General features: G+C 39.3%; 2 protein-coding genes across 2 annotated transcripts in view; one reads left to right on the top strand and one right to left on the bottom strand.

Moving 5' to 3' along the window:
• Positions 1-15,869, bottom strand: part of TBC1D22A (TBC1 domain family member 22A) — a 735,477-nt gene that overhangs the window by 256,084 nt on the left and 463,524 nt on the right. The gene's annotated exons all lie outside the window — the stretch shown is intronic.
• On the top strand, positions 9,639-11,994 carry LOC120930243 (peptidyl-prolyl cis-trans isomerase-like). The gene is made up of 2 exons (XM_040341467.1): positions 9,639-10,191; positions 11,983-11,994. Exons 1-2 carry the CDS (start codon positions 9,706-9,708, stop codon positions 11,992-11,994), a joined length of 498 nt encoding a protein of 165 aa, XP_040197401.1. The 5' UTR covers positions 9,639-9,705.

Here is a 15,869-nt window from a genome sequence, read left to right as displayed (position 1 = left end):
CCTGTGTTTGGCTCCATCCATCTTCCCATCAATTTTAACCATCATCCCTGTCCCTGCTGAAAAAAGCAGACCCAAACCATGATGCTGCCACCACGATGTTTGACAGTGGGGATGGTGTGTTCATGGTGATGAGCTGTGTTGCTTTTACGCCAAACAACGTTTTGCATTGTTGCCAAAAAGTTCGATTTTGGTTTCATCTGACCAGAGCACATTCTTCCACATGTTTGGTGTGTCTCCCTTGTGGCAAACTTTAAACAACACTTTTTATGGATATCTTTAAGAAATGGCTTTCTTCTTGCCACTCTTCCATAAAGGCCAGATTTGTGCAGTATACGACTGATTGTTGTTCTATGGACAGAGTCTCCCACCTCAACTGTAGATCTCTGCAGTTCATCCAGAGTGATTATGGGCCTCTTGGCTGCATCTCTGATCAGTCTTCTCCTTGTATGAGCTGAAAGTTTAGAGGGACGGCCAGGTCTTCGTAGATTTGCAGTGGTCTGATACTCCTTCCATTTCAATATTATCGCTTGTACAGTGCTTCTTGGGATGTTTAAAGCTAGGGAAATTTTTTTTGTATCCAAATCCGGCTTTAAACTTCTCCACAACAGTATCTCGGACCTGCCTGGTGTGTTCCTTGTTCTTCATGATGCTCTCTGCACTTTAAACGGACCTCTATAACAGTGCAGGTGCAATTATACGGAGACTTGATTACACACATGTGGATTCTATTTATCATCATTAGTCATTTAGGTCAACATTGGATCATTCAGAGATCCTCACTGAACTTCTGGAGAGAGTTTGCTGCACTGAAAGTAAAGGGGCTTAATAATTTTGCACACCCAATTTTTTAGTTTTTTATTTGTTAAAAAAGTTTGAAATATCCAATAAATTTCGTTCCACTTCATGATTGTGTCCCACTTGTTGTTGATTCTTCAAAAAAATTACAGTTTTATATCTTTATGTTTGAACCATGTGGCAAAAGGTGGCAAAGTTCAAGGGGACCGAATACTTTCTCAAGGCACTGTATATTACTCCAAGAACCCTTAATTATTGCTCATTAACACATTGTCAAGCACAGAATTAACTGTGTAACTTCCCACATTTGTAGCTTTTTAAAAGGAGGTAGAACAATTTTATTAGAAATAATATAGGAATGTTTGGATTACCAACTTAAAATTTTTTATAACAGGCTTTACTCCAATATTTTCCTTTCCATGAGAGGTATGCACTGAGAAAATACCTTCCAGGAGAACCTGAGATGATATAGGTAGGAACGAGTTGAGGATATGTTCCATCTTTAGTCCAGCAGCCACATTTCTGAGTAAGGCTGCATGAGAACCCTCATATATTTAATATAAGCTATTTTTTTTAACTTTTTTCAGCCCACATGTACTGCTAGGACTGGTTTACTGTTTAGCCTTGTTCCCCCTGCGTCTTCACTACCCAGAACAAACACTCGGGGATGGCACAAACCTCTTGAACCAGCCACATTGGAAAATGGTTTTAAAGTGAAGTTTTGGCCCAAGCACAATACAACACACTTATAAGTTATATATAACAGAGTTTAAATTGAGGTAAACAAAAAAAAAAAAGGAACACAATGAAAAAGTATTTGATTTAAAAAAAAAAAGTTAAAAAAATAAGATATAAATGTAATTATATATTATTTGATATACAGCATCTCACAAAAGTGAGTACACCCCTCTCATTTTTTGTAAATATTTTATTATATCTTTTCATGTGACAAAAATGTCACTTTGCTACAATGTAAAGTAGTGAGTGTACAGCTTGTATAACAGTGTAAATCTGCTGTCCCCTCAAAATAACTTAACACAGCCATTAATATCTAAACCGCTGGCAACAAAAGTGAGTACACCCCTAAGTGAAAATGTCTAAATTGGGCCCAATTAGCCATTTACCTCCCCGGTGTCATGTGACTCGTTAGTGTTACAAGATCTCAGGTGTAAAGGGTGAGCAGGTGTGTTAAATTTGGTGTTATCGCTCTCTCACTCTCCTATACTGGTCACTGGACGTTCAACATGGCACCCCAAGGCAAAGAACTCTGAGGATCTGAAAAAAAAATATTGTTGCTCTACATAAAGATGGCCTAGGCTATAAGAAGATTGCCAAGACCCTGAAACTGGAGCTACAGCACAGTGGTCAAGACCATACAGCGGTTTAACAGGACAGGTTCCACTCAAAACAGGCCTTACCATGGCCGACCAAATAAGTTGAGTGCACGTGTTTAGCGTCATACCAAGAGTTAGTCTTTGGAAATAAATGTATGAGTGCTGCCAGCATTGCCACAGAGGTTGAAGGGGTGGGCAGTGAGCATATCAGGGCTCAGACCATATGCCGCATACTGCATCAAAATGATCTGGAATGCTGTCGTCCCAGAAGGAAGCCTCTGCTAAAGATGATGCACAAGAAACCCAGCAAAGAGTTTGCTTAAGACAAGCAGACTAAGGATATGGATTACTGGAACCGTGTCCTGTGGTCTCATGAGACCAACATAAACTTATTTGGTTCAGATGGTGTCACACATGTGTGACAGCAACCAGGTGACAAGTACAAAGGCAAGTGTGTCTTGCCTACAGTCAAGCACGGTGGTGGGAGTGTCATCATGGTCTGAGGCTGCATGAGTGAGGCTGGCAATGGGGAGCTACAGTTCATTGAGGGAACCATGAATGCCAACATGTACTGTGATACTGAAGCAGAGCATGATCCCTCCATTCGGAGACTGGGACACAGGGCATAATGACCCCAAGCATGGCAAAGCAAGTCTCCAGACCTAAACCCTATTCAGCATCTGTGGGACATCCTCAAGCCGAAGGTGCGCAGGGTCTCCAACATCCACCAGCTCTGTGATGTCGTCATGGAGGAGTGGAAGAGGACTCCAGTGGCAACCTTTGAATCTTTGGTGGACTCCATTCCCAGGAGGGTTAAGGCAGTGCTGGAAATAATGGTGGCCACACAAAATATTGACACTTTGAACCCAATTTGGACATTTTCACTTAGGGGGGAAATGTACACTATTATACAAGCTGTATACTCACTACTTTACATTGTAGCAAAGTGTAATTTCTTCAGTGTTGTTGCAGGAAAATATACAATAAAATATTTACAAAAATGTGAGGGGTGTACTTACTTTTGTGAGTTACTGTGTATTGTATAGTTTTCCTATACAGACGTTTCTTTCATATCCTCCTAAAGAAGTGATGTGTTACAAAACATGTATAGGAATACCGACCCCCTCAGCAAGTGTTTATTGACTATGACAAAGGATGTAAACTAACCTACACATAATATTGGGGCAGTAAATGGGAAATAAGTGATTGTTATGGTGCTACGAATTGTTCATAGGGCTGACATTGTGCCAATAGGTCCAGTATCATTGATGCACATCCTTTAGTTCTGCCACTGCCAGAGCAATTAAGGCAGAGCTCCACCCAAAAGGGGAAGCTCCACTTGGCCATCCCACCCTCCGCTGCCACATTTGGCACCTTTTGGGGGGTGGAGGCGGGTACCTGGTTTTGACAGGCCGCGGCTGACTCAGCTGAAAGTTGGCCCCCTCCCCTTCCCCCACAACTGGACAATTCACAGAGCACCGCACTCTTCACAGATGCGCAGTAAAGAACCAGTTTCCCTTAGTGGAGATGGTGGCGGCAGGACCTGATTGCCGATAAAAATTGGCTCGTGTGAGGACACCGCAGGATTCATGAACAGGTAAGTGTCTTAATATTAAAATTCAGCAGCTACAGTATTTGTAGTTGCTGACTTTAAAATGTTTTTCTGAAGGAGACTGGAGCTCCACTTTAAGGTCTCTGTCATGTGACTGTTACTACTTATATGTTTGCAGCTCAGCTTGTCCGTGGGTTCAACAATACCTTCTTACAATGAAATAGCAATATAAGTCTTTTGGACCACCATGCTTCACAAAGGCAGAAAAAAACATTTGACATGAGTAAAAGATGTTTGCACTTCTGCAAAGTCACAGACTGCATGTCACAATATCAACATACCAGCTAGACTGCAGTTAGTTCCATAACTAGGTAATCAGGAGTTGCTGCTATGCAACAGCAGAGAGCCTGTGAAAGTGGCACTCAGAAGGCAGAGCTCTCTCTGGTGTCTCTCAAAATTTGCTCAGCAAGTTTGAGGCCGACAGATAGTTATAGGCAGTTGACAGGTGTGTGGTAAGCAGAGTTACCGTGGAATGCCTGAATGTTATGTACAAATTTCCTCTCACTACCTTAACCTTTCTTTGTTGGCAAGCTCCTTTTGAAATTTATTGCAAGGTGTCAAAATCCAGTTATGAAACCTCAGCGGCATCATAGTAAGCCCTTGATCTTTTTTCTCTTCTGCAGAGGATTTTAAAGTAAAACTAAAAAAAGTTATGTTTTATCCTTCAGACTTTGCAAAGGATTTAGGGTCTGAGAAAACATAAAATTAAAGCTGCAAACAGCATGATCCTATAGAAACTAATGAGTAATAGACTGCACTTTTATGTTGCATAACTTCCAACAAGGCATTTCTGTCTAAGTTTATTAGCAGGGCATGGAGACAAATTTAGTCACTTACAGTATAAAGGAGACATGCAACTAAATCTCTGCATTTATGGAGGGCAGGGGCTACTCGGCTCACTAAAGAAAGGGTGCCTGAGGAGCAGAGTTCTAGATTGCGTTGTTTACCATGAATCTATGCTGCCAGCACACTTCTTATGCCATAGTCTTTAGTTGTCAATCAAGTACAGTTTAACCTCGCAGCTGCACAGGTCTTACACATGTCAATAAATGTTTGTATTTTGCACCACCATACAGCACTGAAAGTATGTCAAACATGCATTTCAAATTACTAGGTTACTGCACAACCAGTGTCCATCAAGATTGAACAACCTAGGAATGGGCGACTTTAGATAACCACTGTATTGAGAAATTTTGAAGTGGTGACGATTCTGACTGAGGGGTGGGCTTGGCACTGTGGCTCTTGGCAGTGCAAGACTGACTGTATTTGCATATATACAGTAGATGTTATGCAAATACTCTATGATAAACCAATATTTGTCTCCCCTCCTTGTGACAGCAGGTGGGGGATCCTCCCCCCACAACCACTGTCACAATTTGAAAACAGTGTGTCTGTGTGGGGCTCCGCCTACAGGTCTACATTATTCATTCAGTTTCCTGTGAATTAGTTCTTACAGGTACCGTCAGCCATTTTGGCTTTCTTAATGAACTAGGAGGGTGCTGGTCAGCGTCCTCCTAGTTTATTGATCTTCCGGCTCTCAGGTAACTGCCTGCCTATAAGGCCCCGTACACACGACCAAACATGTATGCTGAAACTGGTCCGCGGGCCAGTTTCAGCATACATGTTTGGTCGTGTGTAGGCGCGAGCGGGCCGAATTCCAGCAAACATTTGCCCGCCGGGCCTTTTCCCAGCGGGCAAATATTCATGGACGTGTTTTAAAACCGTCCGCTGGAATCCTGCCCGCTCGGACATGTACGGTCGTCAGTACAGACCTACCGTACATGTCCGAGCGCCCGCTGTCCCTCGCATGCGTCGAATGACTTCGACGCATGCGTGAAAGCCTTTAAATGGCAGGCCCGCCCACGTCTCCGCGTCATCGACGCGGACACGCCCCGCGTATTGTTTACGCGCGGACTTCTGTACGATGGAAGCCCTCTGGCAGGCATGTACGGTGAAAACGGTCCGACGGACCGCTTTCACCGTACGTTTGCTCGTGTGTACCGGGCCTTAGAGGTACGAGCAAACAGCTATACTGAGAGTTTTCAGAAACCTGAGATTGCACCTGCAATCTGCTGATCGTGGGTACAATGCTCTGCAAGCTCCTTAAAAAAAAAAAATTCACTTTTTTTTTACCTTCAAAAAAGGTGCATTTGTTTATTTTTAAAGGGTGAATTCATCGGTTAAGAGTTTGCAAAAAATGTGCATTATTATTTAAAACAAAAACAAACTTATCGGTTAAGAGTTTGCACTACTAGACTTTCTCCATTAGTGGTTTGCTTTGTGGTATGCATTATTTTTATATTTACTTAAACTGTTCATGTAGTCTCTTAATTTGCAAAGATAAAAATGTTGCGCATTGTCAATTTCTACAAGGACTTCAGTATCAGATGTACTGTACATGTATATACACATACTTTGACCTATTAAGCAGTGACTCTCACTTATGAAGCCGTCATAAAGGTAACTTGGGCATATTGTGGCACATTTGTTGTCATCTGTGTCCCATTTGTGAAAAAAAAAAAGGACATGCAAAGCGACATCAATCGCACAATGCTATCATACACACACTGTTTTCTCCAGACCCCACTTGGGAAGCCAAAATGTCTAGCCAAGGTTGCCATACTTTAGAAAACTTTTTCGAACAGTCACTTTCCTTATAAAAAGATATACAAAAGGCAATGCCAGGTTTATTAGACGACAGACATTTGGCAGTGTGGGCACAACATAACAAATAACAAAACAAAACATATTACGATTACAAGTGAAACATGGTTATCCAGTACACCAAGTATCCAGTACACCAAGTAGGCAAACCTTCAAGGTTTTTTGGAGCTTGCAGACTAAAATAGGTTGTTAGCATATCAAACAATTTAGCCAAAAAAAGAGGACAAGTTTGGATAAGATATAGCAGAAACGTTCCCACATCTAGGACAGTAGGTTTGTTCCATCAACCCCATTAGATTCCATTCAACAGGAATATAATACAGTTGGTGTTTAAATTTGAAATGTGCGATCCTATTGGCCATACTAATAATATACTGTAAGAAAGTTTCAGTAACCTCCTCCCAATCCTCATCCATAGATCAGGAAAGTAAGCATGCCATTTCCCATAGGAGGAAGAAAAGGGGTGTGAACCTGCAGATTACAATGCATTATAAAGGTAATGCTGGGTCTTTAAGGATTTTACAGAAAAATAAAGCTTTCCATGCCCTAAATAAATAATAATAAAAAAAAAATAATGACAGAAACGAAAATATAAGAAACTTATAAAGACATTGCATGTAGAAATCAATTTCAGAAAATGATTTATGCAATTAACAATCGCTTAAAACAAGGCCACACTGTGCAAATTCATAAATACATAATTAGGAAGAAAACAGGAGGGGTTAAAATAATGCTACACTAGTTCCAGACACAGAAAACAGTTTCAGAGACATGATGCATTATCACTGTTTACACAACAAGTCTCAAAAGGCTTGACCAGGGTTAGCTGCCATGGATTTGGTTGAGCGATCTCTAATACCACTCTCTAGAGGCAAAGCTGACAAAACCGCAGGGTTATTTCTATAAACCTGTTGTGGTCCAGTAAAGTAATGCCACAAAGCCATTTTCGTTCAGATACTGAACACTGCCTTTTTCTTTTCAGAATCCAAACAATGCATGCAGTTCACAGAGAAAGGCTAGAAACATTGACTAATCAAAAACATGCATGCAATATTCAGTACTGGGGAAAATCATATTGGTACTATACTGAAAATATACAATTTTCAGACAAAGACACTGTGCTGTTGTAAACTTAGGGCCTCCCGTGCTGCAAACATAAGCAACATATTTGTCGCACAATTGCTTAAAGTTCACCTGTTTCAGAGCCAAGGAAAAAGAACGCACTTGATTTGTTTTTTTGGAAGAGGGTTGTGCATGAATAAAACATTGTACAGATAATTGACAACAGTGGATATTACTCCAAAACAAAATATATGTATTTCTATTGTAATTAATAAACTATAAAAAAAACAATGTAGCAAAATTGGCAGTTTGCTGAATCCTGCAGCTGAGTGGCATGACAGCAACAATGGTGCTGTGCACCAGACAAATGCAAAAGCATGATAAATAATGTCATTGCTAACAGAATCCAGTAGGAAAATCAAAAAGGTATTATACCTCTCTCCTCCTTTTCTGTATCACTGTACTCCTCATCCCCTGATGTGGACTCCATTATCCCAACTGCCATATTATCATTAAATATGTTGCAAGTTTCACCACTACAAGATTTACTTATTTGTTTTGAACTATGGCACCATCACTATGGCGCAAATCGGTATGCGTTTATAAGTCAAACTTGTTTGTCCAGGTGCGGTCTGCCCAACCACTGCCTTTCCAAAAAGCTTAATATAACCACTTCTATCACCTGCTCTATAAACCCTATATGTGATTTACTTATTAATTTATCTAATACACAGCAATTATATACAATAAATATATAAAGTGCAATTGTGACGAGCAAGTCAATATGAGCCTTCTCCTCTCAGAGATCAACCATTCAGAGCTCCTTTTCTCCAATACATCCAGCTATATATATGGACCAGATGGAAACCAGAAAAAACAAGAAATCTCCAACAGTGTAAAACCTTTTGCATCACTAAACCAACAATGTAAATGCTTACATTAAAATATGCATTCCTCCCAGGCACATACATTTTAACATGTAGCAATCTCGGCTCCACTGTCGCTAGTGCGAACTCAGCTGCCTGCCCATACAACTCGGGTGATTTTCACTGCTTCCATGTCAGGTAGAATGATGTTGCTTCCTGTAGCCCCGCCTTAATGTATGCTTCATCATGATGACATCTTCAGTTGGCAATACCTCCAACAATGCACTTATGAATAAGGGAATTTTATATTCCGATAAGGGTATATGCATTTTCTTTGAAATGTATATATTTTGCTCACAATTGAACTTAATACATTTATTATATATACAGCGGGGGAAATAATTATTTGATCCCCTGCAAATTTTGTAAGTTTGCCCACTTACAAAGAAAAAAAAGGTCTATAATTGTTATTATAGGTGTATTTAAATGACAGAGACAGAAAATCAACAAAAAATCCCGAACAAAAACATATGACACAAATTTTATAAATTGAGTTGCAGTTCAGTGAGTAAATAAGTATTTGATCTCCTACCAACCAACAATAATTCTGGCTCCCACAGACTGGCTACAATATGTGCTCATGTGGTACACAGATTAGTCTTGTCAAATTAAGAAGGTGCTTCTAACAACTTGTTATGTGTATAAAAGACACCTGTCCACAGAATCTCTTTCTTATATTCAAAACTCACCATCATGGGCAAGACCAAAGAGCTGTCAAAGGACATCATGGACAAGATTATAGACCTGCACAAGGCTGGAATGGGCTACAAGATCAGCAGCAAGAAGCTTGGTGAGGAGACAACTGTTGGAGCGAATATTTGCAAATGGAAGAAATACAAAATAACTATCAATTGCTCTTGGTCTGGCGCTCTATGCAAGATTTCACCTCATGGGGTAAGGATGATCATGAGAAAAGTGGGGCATCAGCCCAGAACTACATGGGAGGAGCTTGTGAATGATCTCAAGGCTGTTGGGACCACAGTCACCAAACAACCCAAAACACTGCCATGGATTGAAACCTTGCAGCACCCACAAGGTCCCACTCCTCAACAAGACACATTTATAGGCCCATTTGAAGTTTGTCAATGAATATCTAAATAATGCAGAGAAGGTTGGGATAAAGTGCTTTGGTCAGATAAGAACACAATTGAGCTCTTTGACATTAACTCAACTCTGTGTAGAGGAAGAAAAATGCTAACTATGACCCTAAGAATACCATCCCATCTTTTTTCGGTTGTTCTTTCTCGCCGAAAGGAGCGGTGATCTCAGAAAAATTTATTTCGCTGTACAGTCCGTTTGCCGGGTTGTCACCATGGCAAATAAGCGGGTTTTCTTCGACATCACAGCTGACGGCTGCCCTCTAGGCCAAATTATTATTGAGCTGAGATTTAATGTTGTTCCAAAGACCTGTGAAAACTTCTTTCAGTTGTGCACTGGACAACCAGGATTTGGTTACAAAGGCTCTGGCTTCCACAGAATCATCCCCGACTTTATGTGCCAGGGTAGAGACTTTACCCATCACAATGGAACTGGTGGAAAATCTATCTATGGAAACAAGCTTGCAGATGAGAACTTTACTCTGAGGCACACTGGATCAGGAATTCTGTCTATGGCCAATGCTGGCCCTAACACAAATGGTTCCCAGTTTTTCATCTGTACTACCTTAACCAGTTGGCTAGATAAAAAGCATGTTGTGTTTGTCTCAGTTATGAAAGGCATGAATGTTGTGAAAAAAATGGAAAGCTATGGTTCTCAGTCAGGGAAGCCCAGCAAGAAGTGTGTAAGAAGGGAAAATGGGGTAAGGGGAAATCTGCGCTTAGTGAGAAAAAAACAGTGATACTAATAAAACAATTAAAAATAGGTCCTGAGAAGGACGTCCTGCTGCTAAACACTACAACTTAGATACAAAGAGTGAAGAAATATGTGAAAAAACAGTGTAGTGCTGGACAACAAATACCCTATAAATAAATATATAAGGCAGCAAATATAGCCAATGTTAGACTAAAAGTGATGTGAGTCAATTAAAACATTAAATGAGATGTGCATAAAAGAAATTACTATGACTATGTGCAAAACAATATAGCACTGTACATCGGTGAGGATCCGTGAGGATCGCCTAAAGGCCCTGGCTGGGGTTTGCAGCGGCAAGCATTTATTGCTTGCCATGTGGTAAGCCTCCATTCTTTATTGATTTGTGGTGGTGGCTGTCTCATTTGTTCTTCAACATTTGTTCACCCCTATATGAATTATATTTATTGTGGACATACTGGGACTATTTCTCATTTTTTTTTCACAGTTTCCCATTTAATTTGGACTTACTGGCTTCAATTTTTTATTTCTTATCCATCTGTGTTTAGATCATATTAATTAACTAGTGCAACATCTCCTCTCTTTTATCCAATAAATTAATATATGAATCAACCTATATTGTGAACAAATCAAATGAACAATAAAAAATGATAATAATGTGACTGATTCAGCACATAAAGTGCAAATCAAACAAATAAAGTCCACAGAAGAGGCTAGGAGTTATCAACCCCTTCCAATTCACGGTGCCCCTGACGTCATTACGACGAAACGATCGTCGGGCAAATACACACGCATTAAGCATGCGCTAACGGCCCAAGGCGGTCTGATTTCATACGGAGCTTCTATCCTTGCAAGGATTTTGTATCACTCTCTATGAATGAGAGCCATTTTATGTTACTTTTATCTTTTAAATAAATCCCCCTTTTTTATATGGCTACACTATGGGATTGTTCCTTTTTTTTCTCCCTATGTGGTGTTTGTTGATACACGCCAATATACACCTATGCGAATCCCACCTGGGAGCGGATTAACTCTATGAGGAGCTGAGGATTTCACCATCTGATCTGTGGAGACACGCCGGCTTATTTCTGACACCTCAAGGGATCATAATCTCCTACTATGCCTGTTTAGACTAATCCTGAAAGGTAAAAGTCACAGGCTTTCCGGTAAGCCTTTACTCTCACTGGTGTTGGGCCACTGATGATTGATTTTCTCTTTTCTTCACCTGTGGACTTCTACATTGGACTTTCACTGCTTTCATCTTTTCATCACCTGAATTGGAAAGGGTTGATAACTCCTAGCCTCTTCTGTAGACTTTATTTGTTTGATTTGCACTTTATGTGCTGAATCAGTCACATTATTATCATTTTTTATTGTTCATTTGATTTGTTCACAATATAAGTTGATTCATATATTAATTTATTGGATACCTGCTGTACAGTGCTATATTGTTTTGCACAGTAATTTCTTTTATGCACATCTCATTTAATGTTTTAATTGACTCACATCACTTTTAGTCTAACATTGGCTATATTTGCTACCTTATATATTTATTTATTTATAGGGTATTTGTTGTCCAGCGCTACACTGTTTTTTCACAAGCCCAGCAAGAAACTTGACTGTGGCCAGATTTAATGGAACTTGCAGTCTTAACATCACAAGCATTCCTTTCAAATCTGCTTCAGAATTCTTCAGTCCTGGACTGTCTCTGGAGTTAATCAAATCTTGCAACCATCCTTGTTTTGTTTTTCATTTTTTCCACATGTTCTGTTTCTTGCAGAACACAATCTAAATAAAATAAACCATTAAAAAAAAAAAAAAGAATACCAGCCCTATAGTAAAGCATGGAGGTGGAAACATTTTGCCTTTGGGCTGTTTCTCTGCTAAAGGTACAGGCCAAATGTTGTCACATTGAGGGGCAATGGACAGGCCATGTATTGTAAAATCTTGGATGAGAACCTTCTCTCCTCAGCCAGAACACTGAATATGGGTGGTGAATAGGTTTCCAGCATGCCAATGATCCAACACATAACACCAAGGCAACAAAAGAGGTGTCTCAAGAAGAAGCACACTAGGGTCATGGAGAGGCCTAGTCAGTCTCCAGACCTTAATCCTATTTTGGGGATTAAATGCTTGGGGATCAAATACTTATTTTTACTCACTGAAGTGCAACTCAATTTATAACATTTGTATCATATGTTTTATTCTGGATTTTTGGTTGATATTCTGTCTCTATAATACACCTATGATAAAAAATTGTAGACCCTTAATTTCTTTGTAAGTGGGCAAACGTGAAAAATCTGCAGCAGATCAAGTATTAATTGTGCCCACTGTAAGCACTGTGTTACTCAGAAAAAAAATAACAATCTGTTTGGATAGATATATATATATATATATATATATATATATATATATATATATATATATATATATATATATACTCCCTACATTACAACATTCCCACCATACAACCTTACATGAGTATAGTCAATTGTACCACAGATGCAGTTCTGTGCAAATCTTTGTTGGAAGCTAAACCAGCTAGATACACAACAAATTCAAACACAAATTGATACATTCTTCTCCAAGTGTGGTAACATCTCTCCAAAAGGCATTTTACACTACCGTGACTTGGGATCCAACTTGTGAGACCCAAAGTCATGTGACATTTAAAATCCTATTTTAGTCAATGAGTGTGGTCTTAATTAGCTACTTAATTAACTACTTCAAGGCGACTTCTATCCGACTTGAATAGAAGTCACCTTCAAGTCGGATCCTCATCTTAATTGATGTGATTTAGATCCGACATTACAGGAAGATTACCCAGGCATTACCTGTAGTTGCTTCAAGTTGCACTGAAGTCGCCTGGCAAAGTCACACTGTAAGTTGCGTGACTTTCAGGTCGTGACAGTGTGAACTGAGACTAAAAACCGTACAACATCCATTTCACCAGGAAATTAATTGCACATGAATTTTGACACAGCAGTTCCTGCTTTTAATAAAGCGAGAGATGCTAAGAGTAGGGAATCCCTTCTTTAATGCTTTTCCTCTCACTTACAATAGGACCCGTTTTATCTAAAATGTAAACTACAATAACTAACATAACTAACATGCATTAAAAAATTCACAGAAAACAAAAACTAAGTGAATATAAATATAATACACGTTCACACCCCACTACCAATCATAAGTTCCATTTCACTTTCAAGCTAGAGCCAAAGAAAACATAATGATCATCCATGAAAATATATTAGCACCACCCTCACAACAGGCTAAGAATACCTTCCTTGGGAGGCATAATATATTATGTGCAATTTGCCAAGCTATGTTATCTCATTTTTCCAGAGTATCCCTGCAAACAGTGCCTATAGCAACATATAAAAAAAAACATTGTTAGAAAAATACAAACATGCCAAGTTAGATGGGCATCTGAGAATTAAAATATTCATTATTATATTAACAAAAAATGCATGATTTCCAAACAATTAAGGAAGCAGACTGTTGCATTATATATATATAATACAAGGTTACATGCAGATTTAGTCTTTTAAATAAAGATATTTTTTGTGGATAATCTTTAAAATGAAAATACAATAGTTCAGAGTCAATTGTATTGTATTTTTTTTAAAACACCTACGCATTTTTAAACTGATGGGTTGTATTTATTTTAAATTTAATACATGAGAAAATGTCCCCAAACATTGTAAATGATTGCAACAGACAGCACAGCAAGTGTAACTCCCTTTCAGGCACTCTATGTCTAAATCTTCAGACTGTGCCATCTAAGGCCTCATGCATACTAGGCTCTTCTATATGCCTTTCCCCTGAAAGGATACAATCAGCATTGAGAACGTGTAATAAAGCTGTGAATTCAGGCACATCAAGCATTTGGACATTCATTTCATTGGCCAGAACATTAATTTATTCTGGCCACTGAAATTAACTCTCAAGCATTAAACACGCCTAGTGATAACATACTTTCAGAAGCATCACCCTTTTTTTTTTCTGGTCAGACGCTCTTCTTCCAAACGTGATTTTGGTGCATTCAAATTTCTGCCCCTAAATGTCACTGCCTGTAAAGCGCCAATGTGCACACATAGAAATTGATTTAGTGCAGATTTGCATGGTAGCCAATCAGCTTCTAATTTTAAGGGGTAGAAAAAAAATGTCAAACACTTGTAAAATGAATGCTTGACAGCTGCAGTGTTCACGTGGCCTAAAAAGAAAAGGTTTAAGTTTTAACTTGGTGTGTATAAACAACATGCTTTTAACAACATGTGGACACAATCTCAATCTGATTACATAAAATGTATATGAAAGTTTATTTTTTGATTTAGGCAATTGTTTTACCAACAACAACTTTCTTAAGGTGAAGAAAATAATAAAATGTTATGTTTTCAAAATGTGCTTGATGGTCTACAAAAATTATTATATATCTTTAAAAAAAATTTTTTTTTTTACAATGGCTAAACATAATAACTTTAGCGTTCTAGTGACATTTTACAAATTTTTTACATAATGTCAACCTAGCAAGCACCCATATTCAAAAAAATAAATAAATAAAAACAGGAATATATATATATTTTTTTACATAGGAGCTTGAAAAGCTTCCCTCCCAACAAAAAAGAGATGTTTAATACAGCTTACCTGTAAAATCTTTTTCTTGGAGTACATCACGGGACACAGAGCGGCATTCATTACTATATGGGTTATATGGAGTACCTTCAGGTGTAGACACTGGCAATCTCAAACAGGAAATGCCCCTCCCTATATAACCCCCTCCCATAGGAGGAGTACCTCAGTTTTGTAGCAAGCAGTATGCCTCCCAAAATGGTCCTCAAAAAAGAGGGGTGGGAGCTCTGTGTCCCGTGATGTACTCCAAGAAAAAGATTTTACAGGTAAGCTGTATTAAAAATCTCTTTTTCTTTATCGTACATCACGGGACACAGAGCGGCATTCATTACTATATGGGATGTCCCAAAGCAATGCTTACAATGAGGGGAGGGAGAACATCTCCAAGACAAAAGGATTTAATTTAGAGATATACTCAAATCATAATAAATCCAACTTAGTTGAGAAAAATAAAATTTTTAAATTTAACTCGAACAAGAGGAGCCCCCGGAATCCGAGGGTCTCAAACTGCAGCCTGCAGCACTGCCTGCCCGAAGGCAGTATCAGTATTCCTTCTTACGTCCAACTTGTAGAATTTTGTAAACGTGTGGACAGAAGACCAGGTTGCCGCCTTGCAAACTTGAGCCATAGAGATCTGGTGGTGTGCTGCCCAGGAGGCGCCCATGGCTCTAGTAGAATGAGCCTTTAATGATACTGGAGGAGGCAACCCTTTCAAGCCGTAGGCCTGAGTGATTAATTGCTTAATCCACCTAGAAATGGTGGACTTTGCAGCTGCCTGCCCCTTCTTGGGCCCATCCGGTAGAATGAACAGCACATCTGTCTTCCAGATCTTCTTTGTAGCTTTAAGATAGGCCTTCATGGCCCTGACAATATCCAAGGTATGCAGCAACCCTTCCTTTCTGGAAGTAGGTTTAGGGAAGAAGGATGGTAATACCAAATCCTGGTTCAAATGAAAACTGGATATGACCTTCGGAAGGAAGGAAGGATGAGGGCGGAGAACGACCCTGTCCTTATGAAAAACAAGATATGGTTCCT

Source organism: Rana temporaria, chromosome 3 (assembly GCF_905171775.1).
Source record: "Rana temporaria chromosome 3, aRanTem1.1, whole genome shotgun sequence".
Classification (NCBI taxonomy): Eukaryota; Metazoa; Chordata; class Amphibia; order Anura; family Ranidae; genus Rana; species Rana temporaria.
The sequence above is the reverse complement of the archived record's forward strand: the minus strand, read 5'-3'. Positions and strand labels throughout refer to the sequence as shown.

Coding starts and splice junctions, on each gene's coding strand:
- LOC120930243 (XM_040341467.1), top strand. CDS start 9,706: ATGGCAAATAAGCGGGTTTTCTTCGACATCACAGCTGACGGCTGCCCT.